Below are 23,302 nucleotides of genomic sequence, written 5' to 3'. Positions count from 1 at the left end.
TTCAAATATCTCTGTGTTGTGAACTTAGCTATCGGCGCGTATGCACATCAAGTAAACAACATGCGATGTTGTCATCAAACTGCACTTTCCGCATGTACAGCCAAAAAAACAAAAAAAAAACAAAAGACGACATAAAGTGGAACTTAGTCATTTTCCAAAACCGCTAAGCAAATATATACAGTTTCAGTACATTCCACATAGAGACGTCATTGCTGATGCTGCTCTTGTTCAATTTCAGCCTCTGGATCTGATTCTGGATCATAAATATACGCTGAATCTGACTGTTAGCCATGGTTTGTTTTGGATGTTTTTTTCCTCACGGTAATGTCACAGCTTCCAAACGCTCTCAACGCAAAAGCCTACTGGCGCTCGTGATTCTTTAGTTCCGCCCACACATCACACCTCCAGTCGGTCGTGTTTTTCCGGGAAAAATCGGTACAGACTATCTTTCTCTTATGAATATAATTAAACTAAAGACTTTTTGGAGTTATGAAGGATGCAGTACTACTCTATAGGTACTCAAGATTAACAGGATATTGAGTGAAAACGAGCATTTCACCCCCCCCCCTTTAAATAATATAAACCATATTTTTAGATAATTTTTTGTTTGGTACTCCACTTACACACTCAGACTATTTAATTGTATATTTTTATGCTACACATATTTTTTTAAAATCTGAATGATTTTGTTAATCATTGTCACGCACTTTTATGATAGTCCCTTAATTTTCTCAGTGAATGTCAAATGAATGTCAATCATCAAACAAACTTTACAGGAGTTTGATATGCCATCATTTGTTGTTTCTCAGAGAGGTGAGTGACTATTCTGCTTTCTGTTTCTTTTAGCTGTATGGTTTCTTGGTCAGACTTTATTCTGGTATCATACAGTTAGCTGTTAGTTAAGTAAAATTGCTTTTCAGTTCTTCTTAGTCTGTGGTCTGCAGAACCGTGGGATGAATTATCACATGAAGAGAGTCATGTAAAATATAAGTTTTTTATTAAGCAGTTTATATTAAGCAACACCATCAACTCAAAAGAAAAACAAGAAAAGTAAAATCACAAAGATAAAAATGAATAATTGTTTCTTTAACATAAATGGACAAATAGGGGATAAATAAATTAATAATAATATTAAGATCAAAATTAAAAAATAAGGAATAAGAGCAAACTATTTGGATACTTTGGGGTGATTGTTCTGGGAAATTAAGTGATCATCTTAATATTTGATATAGTGGCCTGATACTTTTGTGAGAACACATCTGACTTGGCCATAATTGCTACTGATCTTAAGGACATGTCCAAGAGCTAAAATGAAATAAGTGCTGTTTTTGTTGTTGTCATGATCACACTAGGTTGTTTACTGATCTTTGACTAAACTGTACATCTAAAATTTGTAGTGTTCAGTATCAGCTGTGATACAAGATTCAGTTTATATAATTCCGTGGTTTATGTTTTTTTCCAGCATTTTTCTATATGTTGGTTTACATGACTTAGATTTGCTGGACAAAAGTTTTTCATTTATAACATTTGTAAATATTTTTACATATCTTATTTTCTTTAAACCCAAAATATAATAATAAAAGATTATGCCAAACTTATGATAGGACCATTGTATCACCATGGCATATTTCCATTTACTGACAAATTAAAAACATTAAAAATAGGAAAGGTTTGTTTATGCCATTTAAAGTATGAACTGTATGTATTTTAGATTAAACCAAGATATCACCCTAGTGATTTGGTGAGGACTTTCTCACAGGCTGTGCAACTTGGTTGCTGGCCTCTTATATGATGCATATCCTGTTTTCTTTCTCTCTCTTCAAGAGATGGCGTGGAGGGCCCTGGCAGCGTTGTCCCTGCTGCTGTGTTTCAGCTCATCTTGCTGTGACGATACTCAAGATTATTTCTTGTCTGAAACAGTCATCAACAATGTCGTTCTGGACCCTCAAACTGGACGAATTTATGTGGGTGCCGTTAATAACATCTATCAGCTCAACTATAAACTACAGCTGGAGAGCAGTGCTGTAACAGGCCCTAAGAAGGACAACCCACACTGCACTCCACCCATCACTGCACAGTGCACTGATGCAAAGGATATGGACAACATCAACAAACTCCTGCTGGTTAACTCCGCCAACGGCAACTTGGTTGTTTGTGGAAGCCTTTTCAGGGGCATCTGCTCTTTGTTAAACCTCAACAGCGTGGACAAACAGGTGTACTACAGTGACACTAAAAAGGAGAAGACATACGTAGCCAGCACAGAGGAGTCTGTTACCGTTGTGGGAGTAATTTCTTATTTTATAGATGATGATACTAATGCAAACCTCAGTGTATTTCTTGTAGGGAAGGGCTATGGTAGCTCAGACAGTGCGAAACTCATTAGCACCCGATTGCTGCAGGAGTATGGAGAAATGGATGTCTTTGAGAACATGGTTGATGCTTCCACTGTGCAAGCTAGTCCTTTTGTCCAGCGTTACCTCCACGACTTTCGTCATGCTTTCAGAGACAATGGCTACATCTACTTTTTGTTTTCACGCACTCTAGGCACCAGCGATAGTAGGAAGATCACATTTATAGCACGTCTGTGTGAGAATGACCATCATTACTATTCTTACACCGAGCTCCAGCTCAACTGCTCCGTCAAAACTGAACAACAGGAGAACACATACAACAAGGTCCAAGCAGCATATCTGGCCAGACCAGGAGAAGTTTTGGCTAGGGAGATCATCCCTTCGAATCTCAATGATAAAGTTCTGTTTGCTGTGTTCAGCGCGGATGAGGATGGTGGCAATTCTGCCTTGTGCATGTATCCGCTCAGCAGCATTAATGCCAGGCTTAAGGAGGTGATTGAGTCCTGCTACATAGGAGAAGTTCTGGAGGACGAGAAACCAAAGACTGTTTATTCACCCTACATCTCCAAGCCTGAGGCCATCTGCAAGACCAAAAGAGACGTGAGTTATTGTGTTATTCCAATTCTGGTTCTATTTTGTGTGGGCCTTTTTTGAATGTGGTATGTGTTTTCACCCAACAGAAGGAAATGGTGAAGGGATATAAGTGTGGTGCAGAGTTCCTTCCATCTCCACTAGCCAGTAAACCTGAGTACGCTCTGGCTGTCAAACCCATCTACACCCGAAATGACATGCTGACAGCTGTAGCTGTGGCAGTGGAGAATGAGCACACTGTGGCATTTTTGGGAACCAGTGGAGCAGATGTCTTAAAGGTGACAACAAAGGTTGTTGGTTCAAAACAATAATGGATGCTTATGATATACAACCACTTGAGTAGTGCACTTAATCCCAAGACTTACTTAAACTTAATGTTCATGTAATAGAGTGTATATTTGAAGAGTTTAGATGCAAAAGCCTCTAAGTGTCCTTTGAATTTTTATTATAAAATCTCTAAGGCTCCTATGTTTTTGTTAAGTTATTTTATATTAATTAATGACAATGAAAAGAACCTGTTCATTGCCATTAAAGTGAATTACTGAACCTATTAATGACTATCATTAATGGGAACACACTTTACAAACTCAGGATCGAAGCATTAGTTGAAAAAGGACGTTGCTAATCAGTATCACTACTGATTACTGAACCTACACAGGAGACTGAGAAAAATGATAATTAAGAAGACCTTGGTATCTTAACTCTTCATTTGTAACTCTCTTATAAAATAAAATATGTATGCTACACTGCTTATAAATGCTTTTAATTTTTTGATTTCAGGTGCATCTTGACCCTAGCCACCCTGACCTTTATAACAAGATTCCAGGGGAACACACAGACGGTGGGGTGAACAAAAACCTCTTTTTTAATTCAGCTTTGGATCATTTGTACATCACCACTGGAAGAAAGGTTTGTTTATGAACATGTCTACAACATACAGATCAGGGGCCTGTACCATGAAGCCTGATTAGCTGGCTATCCAGGTAAGTTTGCACCAGTCCTGGGTTTTAGGTACCATAAATGCGGCTTGACTTTTAGCTGCATTCATTGTCATAATGACAACTGCTCCAGGGCAGGTTTTGTTCTGAAATTGAGATTGGACCAATTAGATGTGAACAAAGTGACACATGTCTAATGCAAAAAAGTTACTCACCCTGTTTCTCTTCATCCAAATTAAATAATAATGAATGATAATTATTTGATATGATTTATATAATTGTTATAATTTTAATTTATAATTAATAAATTACAAGCAATTTAAGTTTAACAATTATTATAAAGCATTTATTTTAAATGAATATATTAATATATACAAATCATATGTAATATAAATAAGCTGTAGAATCAATAGATTATGATCTAATAATGACTAATAGTGAACTTACATGTACGAGTCTCCATATATTCATTCATCAACTATACAAACTATATTCACAAGTTTCACTTGTGACTGTACTGATAGAGCAAGATCATTTCATTTACAGTATTTGTCCTCTTTCATAGACAAGTACCTTCCTCAGTGTAAATGTATTTAAATTCCTCATTTTCTTCAATCTTTTAACCTTTACAAAGAGTTTTGGAACTCGCTGGCTTTCACACTTGCTCTGAGTTGCAAGGCATGTGATTTGCCTTTGCTGTCACACATTAATGGGAACACACTTCACAAACTCAGGATTGAAGCATTAGTTGAAAAAGGAAGTTGTTAAACAGTATCATGTTATTAACAAAGTGGATTGGTTTTATCTTCTCAAAGCTAATCTTGTAACTCTGAATTTGTTCAGGTATCATCATGGTACAGGCCTCATGTTGAGTAAGCAGAGATCATTCACTGGTTGAAACCTGTTTGAGTAATGCAGGTTTGCTAAGCTACTGTAGAATGAATACAGATGTCTTGAAATATTACACATCTCTGTGTTATCCCTAAACTCTGTCATCTGCCACAAAAATGTAACAGCAGGCTGGACTAAACTATAAACAGTTTTTATAATCAATTGCATCAATTGGGTTAAAATTATTTTTATAATAAACAAAAAAAGCAAAGGCAAATAATACTCAATATATAAAATACCCTTCCACTGCATTGTCCTGGAGGAGTCCGGCTTTGCCAGGGTTAGACAGAACCTATGTTTGTTACCCAGGGTCCCATGCTTTGGTAGTGTTGCCATTGAAATATATTTATAGCATTGACATTTTTTCTTATTTGGAAGTCAATATGACTTCATGACTTCTCAAGGAACAAGGTTACATAGTAACTTGAGACATTTTATTATCTTGATTGTCTTGCTTTTCTTTTGCTAAGATCACCAAAGTCCCAGTACAGGCCTGTGAGCAGAAGAATGACTGTCAATCATGCATCTCCCAACGGGACCCATATTGTGGCTGGTGTGTGTTGGAGGGCCGGTAAGTCTTTTAGACTCATTTTATTACCAAATACACAACTTGATTTGAAAATTCTTGCCTGGTGAAGGACAGGGCAATGACCCACTATGGCTTCTTCCATCCTTAATAACCAATTTTTTAAAACAGGTAATTGTTTACAAATCCCACTGTGGTAAATATCTGTGTGCAGTCCAGTTAAAGTGAATGGAGTATGGCTCATTACCTGTGTTTGTCTGCTTTGCTCCTGCAGTTGTACTAGGAAAAAGGATTGTGAAAGAGGAGAAGGAAACTTCGCCTGGTTGTGGAGTCCAAAACAAACATGTGTATCTATTAAGTCCTTTGAGCCCCCCAACATCAGCTGGAAGAAAACATATAATTCACAGGTACTAAAGCATAACATGAACATGTACATCATCATACACTCTGTGATAAAGTCTGCCAGTATTTCAAACCCTAAACTCTTAAGGATTGACTCAAGCTTTATATTTTCTGGCTGTATTGTAATAAAAAAATTTTCTAGAGCTGACATAATAAAAAACCAAACAAGGCATCTGAAACTATCAAACTATCATATCACCTTTCATACATTTCTAGTCTGTCTCAAGTGGTCATTTTTACAATTTGATTTCCAGAACTGTAAAAGTTACAGAAATCAATAAAATGGTGAAAAAGTGATTGACAAAATGTAATAATATCTATAATAATAATCATAATCAAGTTTTAAGTGTTTTATTTATTTACTTTTTCATGTTTGTTTATCTCTAAATATCCAGTTTTTAAAATCCCTCATCCAATAATCCCAAACAGCTAGAAAGCTTAAACATTATATTTAATGTTTAAAAGGTTTGATAATTGGTATTTTATATTTTATTTCCCCCTAAATCCTTATTTTCTGGTTTAAACTTGCAGGTGATGATTGACATCCCCTCCCTCCCCAGTATCAGCAATCCTGCTAGATTTACATGTGTATTTGGTGACTATTGTAGTCAGGCAACTATGGAAAATACACGGTTCATCTGTGATCTCCCGCTCTCTGAGTACATACCGCCCATACCTGAGACACAAGGTAAGAGCATCCTGCTTGCATACTGTGAAGCCTTCCTCTCGTTGCCTCCTTTACCCTCTGTCTTTGTATCACAGAATGCCTAAAAATGACATAAAATATGAATGCTTTTTCATTTATTTCTTCATTTTTGGAAACTGATCAGATCCAACAATAACACTGAAGCTGAATATATTGTCAGATATATTCAGAAGTTTGCATGTGTGTAGATTTTGTGGCAGTGCCAGTAATGATCATGATGAATGATGGATTTGAATTGGCATTTGGTGCATTTGAGTTCTACAACTGTGCAGACGTGGTGAAGAGATCGGAGAATACACCGTGAGTATCAGGCAGTGTTTAAGACATGTGTCTTCTGTATAGCATTTCTTTAGATTAATCTTTTGACTGGGTGGTTGTGTTTCCTGCAGATGCATTGCATGTGTGACCAGTAAGTGGGGCTGCCAGTGGAACATTCAGGATCACACATGCAGTGATAGAGATGACACTGTCAAGGGTGATCATATAATACAACACATGCAGGTGAGTCATGTTAGGAAGAGTGCATGCATATGTAAATTAATATGCCTGTTTGTGCTTTAATATATGGTGAGCAATCATCTTTTGGTGACAAAAAATGGACTAATAACAGTTTTATAAAATATATATATGATTCTTGCAGGATGATAGGTGTCCGCAGTTTGAGATCCCAGAACCTCTTCTTATTCCTGTAGGAATTAAAACCCCCATCCAATTTCAGGGCAAAAATCTGGATAAATATTTGGTAAAGTACATGCATTACTTAATATTGTACATTCTGTGGTTGTTACACCTAGTATAATAGTTTTTTAAAATGCATTCAGGTAATATCCTGGAGTATATAGTATGTAAATATTAGATTTTTAAAGATATGTAATGGCTAATGTACAGTAGTTTGGACAAAAAAAAAAGCTGATTGGGATTGCATTTTATCTTCTTTAAGGGGGTTATTTTGGTATAATGACCACCTGGCTGTGTGTTATCTGGATTTTTACACTGATTCTTATTAATTACTGTACATACATTAAGGTATGGTATTGAATTATTTAAGTTAAAATGGTTTTACAGTCCATAAAATATTGCAATATATGAATTTATTTTTCACAGGTGTTTTACACATATTCGATATACACATTTCATTGAGAGGTGTTTTAGTAATTGTCTGGGACCTTAACAGATGTCCAGTTAAATTATGTGTATATTAATTTGACATTTGTCCCTAGTAAAAAGCATGTCATTTCATTATTCGCTTAATATATTTCTAGCAACAACTAGATATTGTATCACATAACCATTTAACAATCAGAATCAAATATTTAGGAGAAAAATTAAGATACCGAAGTACAAACCTGATTCCAAAAAATCCACAATTTGTTTGTAAATATTTACCCAATATCTCCATGAGGCATGATTTTTTATAGTCAAATACCGGTTTTTAGAGTCTACGTAAACAGCGATACTCTTTCTTGATGTTTCTCAGGGAAGTACCTTTCAGATTGGCACTGAGCTCATGAAACAGGTTGGCGAGGTGACTGTGGTGGCTGATGAGTCAAAGTACAGATTTGAGGGATATAAGGTCAGTACGCTCCACTTATTCCTCCTTCTATTATGTCTCCCTCACTTTCTACTTCTTCTCTGTTCACACATCGATTTGTTTCTGGAGTTTGAGCAGCAGCCAATATGGCATTCCCAGCTATTGAGCTGCTGGCGGGGTAGGGCTCAGTCCTGTGTGTGCATAACAAACACACAGTGATCGGGTTCACAAAGACATCATGTTGGCAGGGGGAGAATTTGCTCCAGCTCACAGTTGTTCCACATGCAATGATGTGTTTGTGTGTCTGTTTCTTAAGTGACACCTTTCTACTGTTTTTATGGCAGTTTGAATATGACAAAGAGCCAGAGGTGAATGTGACATTCTACATAGAGGATAAAAGCATGGACCGGAAGATTGACAGCACCCTCAGAGGTACATTTCAATGAATTTGTATCGTAGTTTACAAGACCAGGAAGTTGGACTTTATCCAGGGGATTTTTAAAGTCTGGAAAGGTTGTATAAAAAACATCTAATGAACATCTTAAAAAAAGCATGTTAAAATATTTAGTAAATTTATTTTTGAAAACTTATTTCTTGAATCTTGTTTAAATATGGTACATTGACACTTTTTAAGAGGCCAATATGTATAAAAATATAGTACTGCCAGCCTAAATATTCTGAGCAGTATTTATCTGCCACAGGACAGAATGTGACAGAATCAAACTTGATCAATAAATGAATAATTAAATCACCACATATAACAATAAACATTCTAATTTGCATAAAAAGTGATAAACAGCAGTTTATTTAGCTACAAATCAAAAGGTTTAGGGGATCTTTTTTTGAGTTCAGTTGTTTGAAGTGTTTTTTGTTGAAGATCATGAAATCAGTGTTCATTGTTGTTTTGTTTCCTTCATTTTTGTACTCAGTGGTGCTCTACAACTGCTCTGTTAGACGTGAGGACTGCAGTTTGTGTAAGAACGCTGATCAGAAGTATAACTGCGTGTGGTGCGGCACAACAAAATCCTGCATCCACAGAGACCTGTGCACACAGGAGGAGGGTCAGTGTCCTCCTCCAACGATCACTGACGTGAGGCCCATTCTTCTTGTCTTTCTTTTCTCAGTTCTGTCACTCAACATTATTTTGAATGTATCTAATACTAAATTCAGTTACGCTTCAAGCTAAGCTCAAAATGCATCCAAAAAATATCTAATTTGCGTGATGTCAGCTAATCTCAAATGCAGTTAATAAATTTCTACTCTTCGTCTTCTCTAGAAAACACCATTTCTTTTCATCCTCTTCTCCATTTTTCATGCCTAAATGATATATAGATGGCTGCGCTGGTAGGCACAAACTCAGCCTCTCACTCTAGTGTTTTGTTGAATCCATCTGAGACTCTAATGATCGTGCCGCCTGTCCCTGATCTGGCAAAATATTTTCTTTCCAAAGCAGCTGGATCATTTAAGGGAACAATGGTTATAGGCAGGCATGCACATAAGTGGTGCACAGGTGTGCATGCACAACCAAAATAATAATAATAATAAAAAATGCTTTTCCTCCAATTTTCAAGCAATCCTTTAAACTTTTGTTAGGTTTTTCATGTATGTTTGATTGGGCGATCAAGCAAAACTCTGCAGGACAGTGGATCTCCAGTACGGGAGTTGTCCATCTTTACTCTAGGTTATAGTTTTGAATGTCATAAGCCTCTTTTTACTTTGCTTTTCTGTTATCATTCCAGGTTGTTCCTCAGGAAGGGCCGATAAAGGGACAGATATCTGGCACAACAAAAGGCAGTAACTCGGGCATCAAGCGGGGCATCATTAAGAGAATCACTGCAGGTGAAGTGCCTTGTTCTCATTCGCCAAAAAGATACTCATTCTCTAGATACTGCATGAGATTTTAAGCGTTTTTTTGTAGCAACAGCTGTGTGTGTGATGCTTCATAAATTTGTGATATTCTTTTTTCATTTATTATCTTTTATTGTTTAATCAGTTTATTATTATGTTTAATCATAATTCTTTATAACAATTCATACTCATTTAATTGATTCAAACATTGATCATTCTTTACTGTTATATTATTTCAAACTATTTTTACATTATGGTTTAGTTTTATGTTGTATGCTGTGTTGTCTTTGCATGAGTCTCCATTTCAAGTTTATAATGTCACTGTACTATATTTCTATTGCCAATAATTGTGATATGATAAAACTGGTTGGATTTCTGCTGGTCTGCAGGTTGGATGTGTGCTGGTCAGACAAAGTCTGACTGAGCTTCGGAACAGATGCAATTAAGACTATTCAATAAACTTGTTTCTTCTGCTTTCTGCTCCTAATGGAGTTTTGCTTACTAGACAATATGCAGTAAAACACTGATTTTTAGTACCAGACAACACTTGCTGTTAACAGGTTTTAGGTACCAGAAAAAACTGTTCATGGTTTTTGAGTATTAGAAAAAAAATGATATTTTCTAACAGCATCAGGTGTCCAGGGTTGATTCCAATATGCTTGATGTGGAGACTAGACTTGTCGGCAGGATGTTGATATGATCACCTTTTTTTTTTTTTTTTTGAATGCTTTGTCTTACGGGTTTGTAATGAAATGAGGATGAGTAATTGTTAACTTAATTTACATTTTTGGGTGAACTATCTCTTTAAACATGAACAAAAAACATCTAAATTTATGAATCCCATTTCAATTCTACTTCATTAAACTCAAATTGACAACATAAAAATGTCTTCAGGACACAAATTTAGATTTTTTTATTAATTCTGAGAGCACTCTGGCCCTTCAAAGACAGCAACACAACTGCAGTGTTTCCAGACCCAGAAATATAGCAAGGACATCGATAAAACAGTCTATTTGACATCAGTGGCTCAACTTTCATTTTGTGAAGCTAATGAGACTTCTTGTGTGAAAAGAAAACAAAAATAACATAATTTATTCAACAATTCTTCTTCCTGAGTTACCATCTTCCACCATTTTGGAGAGTACCACGATGCTTATGCATGATTTCCCCAGAAAGTAATTGATGCAAAGAAATTTCAATCCGGGTCAGACGGTGGGTGGTTTTTCAATATGCAAATTTATACAAAGAATATAAAAAGTGATAATACAAATCATTACTTGCAAACACATTATTAAGTATTATAACCAGCTTCAAATATAGGAAATGCAAACCCAAAATTAATATAGTTTAAAAGCAATCCATATATGATAGATTGTGCCCATCTAAAATTAGTAAAATTATTATAATTATCAAAAGTACTCCAACTGTTAAGAATATATGTATTCAAATAATAATACAAATTATATGACAATGCTTAGTATATCAAAAGTCAAAGTATCTGAGTTGAATAAACCTGTAGAATTTCAAAGTATTCAAATGAGCCCGAAATAAAGGATAAAGAAAAGATGAGAAACCGAAGTTCAGTTAGATACAGAGAGACTGAGAGGGGAGGGTGTCTGCATCTCTTTATATATTTTTTCTTATAATTAAAGCTGAAGTCATGTCTCCGGTCTATACAAAAATATCCAAATATGTATTGCAGACGGTTTCACTTCCAAATTTGAGATGGTCAGAACGTCCTATGGTTTTAATGTTTCGATTTTATCTCCCTGCATGGACTAGGGTCAGTCAATACAGAATGGAGAGCCACTGCATTATCTATTTCTGCCCCTTATATTTCTACAGAGAGCCTCTGAGGCCTCATGAGAAGATTGTTGTTCTAGAAGTGTTGTGCTGTTTAGCACGTATCAGATCAACACGTGACAGAAGTCAGAATTTCGATGCACCAGTAATCAACGTAATGCTGTTTACGTTCAGGAGAAAGTGCATGCATGCTTTATCAATGTCCATATGTTTCTGGGTCTGGGAACATTTCAGTTGCATTGCAGTATATGCAGGGTCAGAGAGCTCTCAGATTCATCAAAATCGGATGAAATCTGTTCTAGTTCTAGTGTTCTAGTATAGTTGTGACGATCCTACTTTTTCTGGGATCTTTGACTGAAAAAGGTAAATTAAGATCAGTCTGTAATTACTTTTTGCAGCATAGATAGGGTCTAACATACATGTTGTTGTTTAATATTGCTGTTTAATATAAAGTGTTTCTCTAGAGACCAGAATTAGGAAGCCCTCGCCTGACATCTCCCCCATTAACCACAGGAAGCAGCCCATGAGTGAGCCATCGAAGGTTAGTGAAGTACTGACAGGAAGCCTTTTACACGTCTCTCAAGCATCATGGGTAGCCTATTTATAAAGTCAAGAATCAGAAGAAATAAAGAGAAACAAATGAAGGGTGAACCTGAGAAATTAACAAGCGAAAGAGTGGGAACGTACAACATATACCTCCATTAAATAATCTCCCTTGCTCTCTGTGTCTCGATGAGGTATAACCATATAAAAGATACTTTCACATAAACAGCCCTATACAATAATCAGACCCAGACCCAGATATTACAGTTCAAACCAGAATGAAACACTCGCATCCTTTAGAACACTAAGGTGACCAGATTTCAGAAATCAAAACCAGGGAGATTTCCTATTTCAGTGGTTAAAATACAAATGAAATCCCTCTTGTCATTATCTACTAATTTAAAAATGGGCACAATGTTTTTTTTTTTCCTATTGTTGTGGGTTCCATTCATTAATATAATAATAGTGTTGGGTGGAGTAGTGTTTGAGGATCAAACTTACAATACCCTATTTTTTTAAAATATACAATTCACCAAAAATCACACTGAAAAATAGTAGTAACTGTTGCAAATAGCCTGGGGTGTAAAAAGTCCACTCCCTGGTAAGTAAGTAAGTAAGTAAGTAAAATTTATTTATATAGCGCTTTTCACAGATAAAAATCACAAAGTGCTTCACAATAAGGTGTAATACAATAACAATATAAAAAACAAACAGGAAACACAACAAACAACCATTAAAAAACCTCAACTAACCAAAAGCCTGCATGAAGAGAAGAGTCTTCAGTTGTTTTTTAAAAGAATCAACAGAGTTTTCACAACGCAAAGAAAGAGGCAAAGCATTCCACAGCCTAGGAGCGACTGCCTGGAATGACTGGTCCCCTCTAGTTTTAAAATAAGTACGGGGAAGGACTAATAGCCTTTGGTCAAATGACCTGAGACTCCGCTTAGGGGTATGAAGCTGTATCAGGTCAGTGATGTATGTAGGGGCTTGGCCATGCAAGGCTCTAAAAGTGAGGACCAGGATTTTAAAATGAATTCTATACTGGACTGGTAACCAGTGAAGTGCTATTAAAGTCGGCGTGATGTGTTTTCTTTTCTTAATGTGAGTTAAAAGCCTTAAAGCAGAGTTCTTGACAGCCTGGAGACGATAAAGCTCCTTCTTATTCAAACAGGTAAAAAGGCTGTTACAGTAGTCTAATCGAGAGGAGATTAATGCATGAATGATCATCTCCAACTCACCCTTGGTCACAAATGATCGTAATTTGGAAACGTTCCTCAGTTGAAAGAAACAGTTTCTAACTAATTGTTTGGAATGCAGCTCCAAGGTCATAGCTGACTCGACAACAACACCTAAGCTCCTGAGGCTCGGTTGGACAGACAAGAACATAAACATGATTTATAATTAATGTAACATACAATGCTCATTTAAACACGTTTGGAACATTTCAATTAAAAAAGGTGTCATCACCAAAACATGAATTGCATTTAAATTCTCTTCACTGATAGAATTTGCCATTTTGTGCATTCAGCCAGTATATTACAGCTAACAAATATATCAAATTGGGCAAATGTAAGCTCAAGTGCTTCATGTGGGACACCTAAAGTACATATTTTGGCTTGCTATTAGGCTTGAGAACAGGCAGTATAGTTAAGTGGCTTGGATTTGGGAAAGTATCTTATTGTTTGTAAGATCTCTGTTTCAAGTCTTACAGAATTACATGAATGGTTATGGATCTCTGTTGTACTTAGAATAGTGCTGGTGACATTTTGTCAAATGAACATGCTGTCACCTAATGGTTTGACATTCAAAGTACACTTAACTTGCAAGCACTACATCTCATGTTAAAAACTTTTTTATTAAATCTTATTTACTGTACGTTATTAAATATAAATATATTAAACTAGATTTTCTTATATTTTCATTTCTCATTTTAGTTTTATTTAGTTTGTCATCTTATGTGCATTTTTAAATGTATAAATATTTCTATAGCTTTAATTACTTATTTAATTTTATAGCCATTTTAGTAGGCTTCCTCAACTACATTTTTATTATTTCAGGTAGTTTTCAAAGTAACATTCCTAAAGTTCTTTTTAGATTAAGTTTTTATTATATTTCTATTTTATTAGATTTTTAATTTATTTATTTAAGCATGATTTCAATTACTGAAAACAATTTTTAAGTCACTGAATAACTTGATTTTCTGATTTTATTTTTTATTTACAAAGCCTTCTTGAAAGCCTTGACACTCAAGCTCTGCTTTATAGTAACAGGAAACCAAGGTCTCTTTTAATTATACTAGCAATGAGACAAAAAGTGAGTTTCCAAAAGTGTAATTATTTGCTCACATTTCCTCACAAAAACCAATGTTCTTGTTAGCTGGTTATTCAGTGTTCCATAGCCAATGCAATTTGTTATCCTGGGGACAGTAGCACAACCCCATTATGAAAAAGTCAGTTATTTCCAACTTCTGAAGGTTATCTGAAAGAGCGTTGCCCCAATTACAATTTCAGAAGTTCCCATTGCATTTTTCTGCTCTGTGAAGCCTATTATTTGATACCAACCAGCCGTAAAACCACAGAAATGAATGGATCTGATGTAATCACCTACTGATGTAATAGATTATAGAATCAGGTTTTAATCATTACAAAAAACAAAGAGCTTCCTGTTATGTGTGTATGTGTGTGTGTGTGTGTGTGTGTGTTTGTAAGCAACACTCCAGGCAATTAATCAATCAAGCGGGATTTTTGAAAGCCAAGAATTGATGTAGCTCTTGAAAGAACTTCAAAACAATTGTTTAAATAATTGTCCTTTGAGCATAGTGAGAACATTTACATTGTTTGCATTGGGAATAAACTGGGAATCTGATCAACCACTGTGGACGCTCTGGTACAGTGGCTTCCTGCAAAGAGTGGCTCTCAGTCTTCATTAGTGGCTTCATTATCTTTCTCACATCTCTGATCACTTGTAATCAGGTTGATGCTGAAAACTGGCTATTGCACGGCTCAAGTTGCCAGCCCTGATGGGTCAAGGATACAGTTATTTGATCACATAATAAATAAACACATACTAATTAAAATATGGTAAAAATGCAGAATTATTTTTACATTTTTTTGTAATATTTTAATAGATATATTAAAAAAATCTGATTTTAATAATTCAAACCTAAACTATGTGATTTACATTTAAAAAGTGACAATTATATATTTAAATTTTTAAAATCATCTTTATATTTTATTTCTACATATAGAAAGAGACTCATATATAATTATATAATACAGTATTACATAAAAAAACATCTTTAAATATATGTAAATTAAACCATAAAATAATTAAAACATTTATTTTTGTATTTCTGAAATTAGCAAACTTTGTCCTTTGCCTTGTTCCATTTGGCTGAGCCCAGGGGTGCAGAATTCTAGGTGATGGTCCCAGGACTTTTGGGATTGATGGTGAGAGCACCAGATGGCTCATTAGTGGCACTACACCAAATTAGCACTGCAGGGAATACCAGATACCGTCCACCAAGCTAAACCAACATCTCCAGACGCTAAGTAATAGGATTGCATGCAGTTTATACACAGACAATCGCACAAGCTCATGCACGCGCACACACGGATACGTGCATGGACCACGCACTCATTTCCACACACACTCTCTGTCGCTCACACAAGCAAGTATACACACCTCTTTGATTAGAGCGAGGTCCATGCAATAACTCATATTGACAGCCATCCGACCAAACTTGGCTCGGTGCAACAGGGAAGCAAATCTAATCATTGCACGCGCTAAAAATAACTCCGTTATTTCTCGCTCTCGCTCACTTTTGTTCATGTTTATCCCCCTCCCTCTTCACGACTCCTTCTGTTTGCTGTCTCACAGCATTGTCTTTCTCTGCCAACTGACAGCGTAACTGTTTCTGCTCATCTGTCTTTGCCGCCATTCTGGATGTGCCAAATTCAGCTGCTCACAGACGGGTGCAAAGAAAGTCTGTTTTTTTTTTTTTTTTTTTGTTACACACGGACAAGGTGAGAATATCACTGAGGTTAAATTTTACTTTACGGGATTTCGAGGTGTGGTAGTCTCTTGGTGGGGGTTACACACAGCTCAAAGGCCCCATGAGATTATATATTTTGTGTTGACATTATGATTTCAAACAGTAGAGGGCGCCAAAAGAATGCATCACGAAACCGTTTCATTCGTTCTCAAGATATTTATTTTTTGCAGTGTCTACACGTCAAACTCAAGTTATTAGAAGTCAACACGTGCCTCAAAGTATCTTGAAAAGACTTGAATCGTCACTGGAAGCTGAAGAAACTACAAGTGAGCCGCAATCAATATCTGTCCTTCACATCAGAGTCGCTCAAAACATGCCCAGTGAAGTATAAAATGACCTGCTCTGTGTCTGTACGGTCTTGTTTATGATTTGCCAGATGATTCAGTCATCTATTTCTTAGCCTTTAGTAAAAGAGGTGTGACAGATCCACTCCGAGCAATAGAAGTACGGGACTATTTGAGAGAAAATTGAACAATGGTTGCAGATGACAGCAGGCTCTGTGTTCCACACTCGGGCACAATGCCATCTCATTCCCCCTGACAGCTATCATTATTCTCATTTTCTTTCTGTGATTTTCTGTGTCTTTCCATCGCTGCTCCTGTTTTATTTCTCGTGTTTTGCTCAACTTTTCACTGCATTTTACACTGTAAAAGGGTTGAGAGAGAATGAGCCAGGGAGGAAGGGAGAGAGAATAAATGAAAAAGCAAAGCATCTCTGTCCCTACAGGCCTTGGGGCAAAGACCGCACTCTTTTCCTTCAGACAGACTAATTTCCATAGTCATGAATTATTCAAATCATTCAGCTTTGACACTCAGTCCAACTACAACATACACACACGTGCAAGTGCACTTTCGCTGCGATAACACACTGGGGTCCAAAACAAAATTTTAAAGAGACACTGCATTAATGATGTTGCTCATGTTATCCCGACTGTCCTCTGAAGGCAAAGCCACGAAAACACCTTGCTTCCACTACCTGTTGAATTTGGAGGGTTTATGAAGGTCAGTCTGTTAAATAGCTCTAATCTGGTGGAATTAAAGACTATAAGGTTCAGTAATTAAAAATAAGATGAAGTTTCCTGAGTCAATTGTTTAATGCAAATTATTATTATTTTTTGCACTTTTTTATATATTGAATTTACTATTTTGTTATTGCTGACACCTTTTTATTTTATAATTTTGCTTTTTATTGTATATTGCTTGTTTTTTTAATTTGTACTCTCATTTTATGTCTTCAATTTTTCTTTCTTTTCTCTTTATGTATTGCAAAAATTACTTGTCATTATATCTGTCATTATTCTAAACCTGTATTATTGTCAATCCTCCTCCTACTCAGCCAAACATTAATCTTCAAAATAGCAGCCAATCAAAAATATTGGACTAATGAAAGAGGTGGGCTTAAATATGTTGTTACAACACAATTTTCTACATCCATCCTCAAAATCTGTCCTTTGATTATGATTTACAATTGGTTTGACCTTAATCTCTGTCACAGCATGAGCCAGATTACTGCAAATCTCAAATTTACTGTAAGTGGGAGAGGAAAAGATCATTATTTTATTCCAGCTCAGGCTCCACAGCGGGGGCCCTGTGGGGGGCCTTAAGGGTGTTTAAAGCAAGGTTAGAGCAAAGTACTATCTCTGATCCCTACTTCCACTCTGGAAAATGCTCTTTTTGAACACCTTTGAAGACTGAAACATGCAGGATGGATCTGAAGGGTCTAAACATATCATCTGGAAGAATGTCTCATCACCATCAGAGATAGGAAGTAGAAACAGATTTTTATTCAATGCAGACTCAGCAATCACAGTGTCCATACAGTTATCAAAGTATAAAATAAAGACAGATATAACAAAATAGATATAACAGAGAGAGAGAGATAGTTTGAAAAATGATGACAATGTCTGTTTAAATGCATTCTTTTATTGTACTGTATATATAATGCATTTAAATATTTATCAACTTTACTGAAACTAAAGCATTTCTAGTAATATATTTTTATTTTATTTTATCATGCAATTGTTTTTGTGTATTGATGCTTTATCAACAATGTATGCCATAAAATACAAATTAATTTCATTTTGAAAGTATTGTGTGTGTATGTATATATATATATATATAAAAATACTTATAACTCATTGCTATTTTATTAGATTTTATTATGTTTGATGTCATTGCATTGAAGCCTTGAAGTTGATTCCTGAACATTTATTTAACTAAACTCTCATTTAAATTTATTAACTTTGCTGACACTAATATTTCTGGTACTGTATTTTTATTTTGTCATGAAACTTTTTTTGTGTGTATTGATGCTTTGGCAACATTGTATGCCATACAATTGAAATGTATTTTATTTTTGAATATTGCAGCTATTATTTTATTTAAAATCATTGAAAAATATTTATTTTATTTAAATGTAATTGCATTGAAGTCTATATTAATCCTTTAAATTGAAATATTTTATTACATTGTCCTTTTAATTATGGTCAAACTGTCATAGTACCATGTATTATTTTGTTGTGTGACTATTTGTGTATTGATAATTTGACAAAACTGCATGCCATGAAATTCAACTTAATTTAACCTGTCATATTTTACATTGTATAGTATATTTTATTGTATTATTTCTTTGTATTTGAAAACATGAAATTGAAAGTGTGTGTGTGTGTGTGTGTGTGTGTGAGAGAGAGAGAGAAGAGAGAGAGAGAGAGAGAGCTCCCTCTGGTCAATCGGGGCAGGTCCAGATGAGCCCTGAGTCCTCATACTTCAGCTGTGAGGACTTCTACGTCACTGGCTTTCCTTCAAAACTCACACAGGTATCCCTGAACATTCATACTTCACTCGCACCTGGCGGCTTATCTGAAGCTCAGCCTACAGGGCGTGGAAAGACAGGGATTGTTTTCGACGCTGGATTCCCAACATCGCCCATACTTCTTCGGATTTCCCTAACAAAGTGTCCTGCCGCCCCGGCTTTTCGCAAGGAATACTCTGTTTTTCTTCTAGCCCCAGTGATCCGCTTGGAAGTCGAATGATGTAAAGCTTTGATCGAGATCCCTTTCTGGCAGTTTCCGAACAGAAACCCTGATCTGCCATCGCCAGTTGGTTCTCAGAAAGGTGAGTGAGCGTTCAACTTTCAGTTTGTTTCAACCTGCGTGGTTTACATTTATTAACCGCGCATGTTTGTAAACGTTTAAAACAATGTCTAGTCGCTCTATTTCGTTGAGTCTAACGCGTTCCTCCTCCAGACTTGAACTGTTATCGCTACATGTGTGACATTCTTCCCAATTAAATCAGATTGAAGCAATATAAGTGGATTCGGAGTAACCGCCTTTGAAGCTTTTGTAACAAAAACATCGAGTCTTATTAACATACAACTTTTGTAATGTATTAGTTCAGCTTTCGTTGATTGTTTATGTAAATTTAGCGATAAGAGCACGCGCGGGGGTCGCGAGAATTTGGAAAGATACGTGACGTCGATAACAAAAAGTACCAGTACTGATATTCTTTAATAAACATGCTGTTTACATGGTTTTTCCAAGATTACCATGTCACTGGGTCCAAAGCACACGACTAAAACATGACTAGGCTATGTGAAAAAGAAAAACCTCATTTATTTAAGTGCCACATTGAGTTCTTATCGGTCGGTTTGTGCAGCACATATTTGCCTTCAATCTTAAAGGCAAGTAAAGTCTTAAAGAAACAAGATTTTCAGGTTTACACATGACATGTTATCATGTTGCTGATAACTCAAGCTCTCCTTTGCTCGTTTGCATTAGCCGGATGTTTGTTCCCCTTAACACTGTGCTTGCTGATGCTTGACATATGCTGTCCTAATAGTGTAACTAGCACTATCCCATCTAAGATGCTCTTTGGTAATAAAAATCAAAGGATTAATGATGGGATATTTAGTAATACCTGTTGTGTTTGTTTGAACGTGAACCATTTGTCACGGACTGCGGATGGAGCAGAAAGCAGAGCTACAGTATCTCTGTTCCTTTTGTCATCACTTACCTTCATTTCATTTTCTCCTGGCTTGTTTATACTCCCAATTACACCCAGCTCTCATATTATACAAGCTGTTGTGATAAAATCAACAATAATGAGGTAATCATATTTCCCTCTGCTCTGTAATTGGGTGGCTACGTTGCTGTTGTTTGTATTGCAGTGAAGTTCATTGCTGGCAGTGTTACACAACTGATCACTTCGAATATTTAATGGGTTAATGGCATACTTTGAAGCTTTGCTTAACTGGTGGACCTTTTACTGGAAAGTTCAAGTAAAAGTTAAGCCTACTTTTGAAGTGATGCCCACCCAGCGACAACTTGAACAGCTCATCTAGATGGCTATTCCAAATGGATATTTATGACAAACAGCATCTGATACAGTGAAAAAAGGCATAGAAAAAAATTTTCACTCCGAAATTGCTTATTTTTTGCAATTCATTAAAGTAATCTGCATTTTTTTTTTTTTGTATTTACACAAATACAAGTTCAAATACACAGTGCTATTGGGAAATATCTCTACTGTGTTTGCTTTAGCCCTAACCAAATTCCAACTGCATAAAATCTAAATCCTGGAGTGTTTTTGATTGCATTCATTTCAGTGAGCTTGCATGGATTTGATGACTGTGATAAGTGTATTAGCTTCTTTAATAGGTATTATTAACAATTAACGTTTATTGCCTGATATCCGAGTAACTACTAGGTGGAAATATCCATGAACTGGAAACCTAATTTACCCTGATAATATTTTTAATAAGTTGTATTTATTATAGTTACTGAATATATTCAAACAGCCGCAAAACCTTTTGATTCTTCCATATGAAACGCTCCTCTTGCTTGAGCGATTCATAGCAGGAAGTCATCTGGCCCCCTCAAGGTCAAAGATCAATGGTCAAAAACAGAGGACATGGAGAGAGAGTACGCGCTTTTTACCCCTCTTTCTTCCTCCATTCTTTGTCTCTTATGAACGATGGCTGTGTTTATTTGTGTTTCTTGTTGAGGAACACACACACACACACATGCACGCAGTACACAGTGGCCACATTCATGCATGAGGACTTTGTGTGTTTGTGTTTGTTCATGTTGCCCACAGGACATGGAGCTGGCTTGATTAAAGAATCATGATAATCTTTTGAAACCCTCGTCTTCCTGTTTTGAGTCACTGACTTATGTATCAACAGGTCCTTTGGTCTGTGATATCAGTGTTGACTGTTATGAGAGTGATAATGCTGAAAAACTGGCATTAAGAGAGTTTGTTGAAAGTGCGTACAGTAGCCTATGTGTCCGTGTTTGTGGTTTTGTTATCCTTTTCGTACATCTTCACCGGGCTTCCTGGATAAGCCCATCTGCGGTCTGAATGTTCACTCAGTCCTTTTTACTTCCCGAACAGCCCACTCCGTTATGAGCTAATCAAAATAGCTTTTCTTTCTGCTGTTCTGCATTATGTTTCCCAAAACATACTTGGCGCAACGTTTTTTCTTTTTTATGAAAGTACTTTTACAGTTGCCCATAATTATGTAACTAATGATTAATTTTCTATTTGTGCTGTGGGCATGATTTCTGAATAATATAATAATATGCTTGGTCATGCATAAACAGATCTCAGAACAGCAGGTCTATCTTAAAGGGAAGGTTCACCTAAAAATGCAGATTGATATTTTAATTACCCTCATGTTGATTTCCAACCCGTATGAGATACTTCCGTAGAACATTTTGAAGAATGTAGTTGTTGCTCTTTTTCATTTAGTTACAAAGAATGACTGAAGGTTGCAAAAGCATCATTAATGTGTCATAAAAATTACTTTTGTGCTTTTATTTTTAAATATTCTGAAGCCATGCGATTAGATTTTGAGTCAATCATTAAGTCTGTATAATGAACAGGATCAACCGATTCATTGACTCAAAAGACCTGTACAGATCATTCAGGCTGGTTTAGTGAACTGGATCAAGCGATTCATTAAAACGATTCGACTCAAAAGCATGATTCACTTATGAACTGTGATTAAGGCTGATGTCCCTTTGAGGTCAACAAACCTTTGTAGTCCTGTATGCCCCAGAACAGCCTTCTGCAGGTTGCTCTTTTCTGTCAGCTGTTGCAATAGAAGCAAAGCATCATGTCAGTCTGAGAAAAGCACTTCAGACTTGAATCCTCATATACAGTGACGCTAATGGATTTCTATGGGCGCTAATTTAGACCTATGTCACGCTGATGGATCTGCTATGGTAGATTGTGTGGAGAATAATGAAAAAGCAGCACAAAGGCCGATGTCTATTGAGAAGCTACTTAGCCACAATGCCTGATACAACCTCGTTTCCCCCCTCCATTCTGCTTTATGTAATTCAGAATGTGGCTTTTGGACATCATATTTAATGATTGGGAATGAGGTGGAGAGGAAGTGTGAGATGGAGACATGGCAGGGCATGTTATGATGTCCTAGAGCTCATGTCTTCTGGGGTTGGAGCAGCAGACTCATTTGCTCGCGTTGCCCTTCTTGTTTGTTATCAGGGGACAAATGTTATGTTTATTCAGACTTCAGTGTAGGCTGTTGGCCTTGAATGCCTTGTGCATTAATGGTCACCATGAGAGATGTTATTTTGTAGGATCATGGGAATTTGTGCCTGTGCTTCTCCTAAATGTTGTTTATATTCAGTCACACACTTCAGCAGTCATTGATTTGTGTATAGATAACCACACAGGTGTCCTTCCATACTAAGAAGGCATACACCTGCTTTTCGGAGAGAGGTCTACGATGTAAGAGCTGTTTCGCTCCGAGTTAGTGCTCGATCAATATGGGTTTTTCATCAGCTGATGCCTAGAGAGCAGGGTAGCTGATGTAATGCTAATACAGTACGATTGCAATTCCCAACGTATGTTGGTGCCTTATCGATTATTCACAGATTTTTACAATTTTATTTAAACGTCATCGTATCTAATTATTTTGGCCCTAAAATGCAAATTTCAACAAGGCAACCCTGCCAAAAAACGTATATATTTTAACCCCGGGAAGCCTTTTTTGATCGGGGAACCTCCTGGAAACGTGATTGGGTTAGTTTTGAGAAGCAACTGGGCAGGATTTGTTGTGAAAACCTGGCAATCCTGATCTGAACGCATGTGCTG

At 36.3% G+C, this 23,302-nt stretch overlaps 3 protein-coding genes across 4 annotated transcripts in view; all 3 read left to right on the top strand.

The window, feature by feature from the left end:
• The first annotated feature begins 1,826 nt into the window (after positions 1 to 1,826).
• Positions 1,827 to 4,756, top strand: LOC113056906 (plexin-B2-like). Its single transcript, XM_026223832.1, has 3 exons — positions 1,827 to 2,951; positions 3,032 to 3,220; positions 4,724 to 4,756. The coding sequence occupies exons 1-3, from the start codon at positions 1,827 to 1,829 to the stop codon at positions 4,754 to 4,756; spliced, it is 1,347 nt and encodes a 448-aa protein (XP_026079617.1).
• Positions 4,757 to 6,947: 2,191 nt separating this feature from the next.
• On the top strand, positions 6,948 to 9,840 carry LOC113056896 (plexin-B2-like). Its single transcript, XM_026223821.1, has 6 exons — positions 6,948 to 6,953; positions 7,046 to 7,147; positions 7,883 to 7,978; positions 8,281 to 8,368; positions 8,866 to 9,026; positions 9,676 to 9,840. Exons 1-6 carry the CDS (start codon positions 6,948 to 6,950, stop codon positions 9,838 to 9,840), a joined length of 618 nt encoding a protein of 205 aa, XP_026079606.1.
• Positions 9,841 to 18,927: 9,087 nt separating this feature from the next.
• The window catches only part of LOC113063466 (plexin-B2-like), a 103,066-nt gene continuing 98,691 nt past the window's right edge, over positions 18,928 to 23,302 (top strand). For both annotated transcript variants that reach the window (XM_026233906.1, XM_026233913.1), the window contains exon 1: positions 18,928 to 19,297. The gene's annotated coding sequence lies outside the window, so the exon portion shown is untranslated. The remainder of the gene's footprint in view (positions 19,298 to 23,302) is intronic.

Source organism: Carassius auratus, chromosome 4, assembly GCF_003368295.1.
Source record: "Carassius auratus strain Wakin chromosome 4, ASM336829v1, whole genome shotgun sequence".
NCBI classification, from domain to species: Eukaryota; Metazoa; Chordata; class Actinopteri; order Cypriniformes; family Cyprinidae; genus Carassius; species Carassius auratus.
This window is presented reverse-complemented; position numbering and strand designations above follow the sequence as displayed.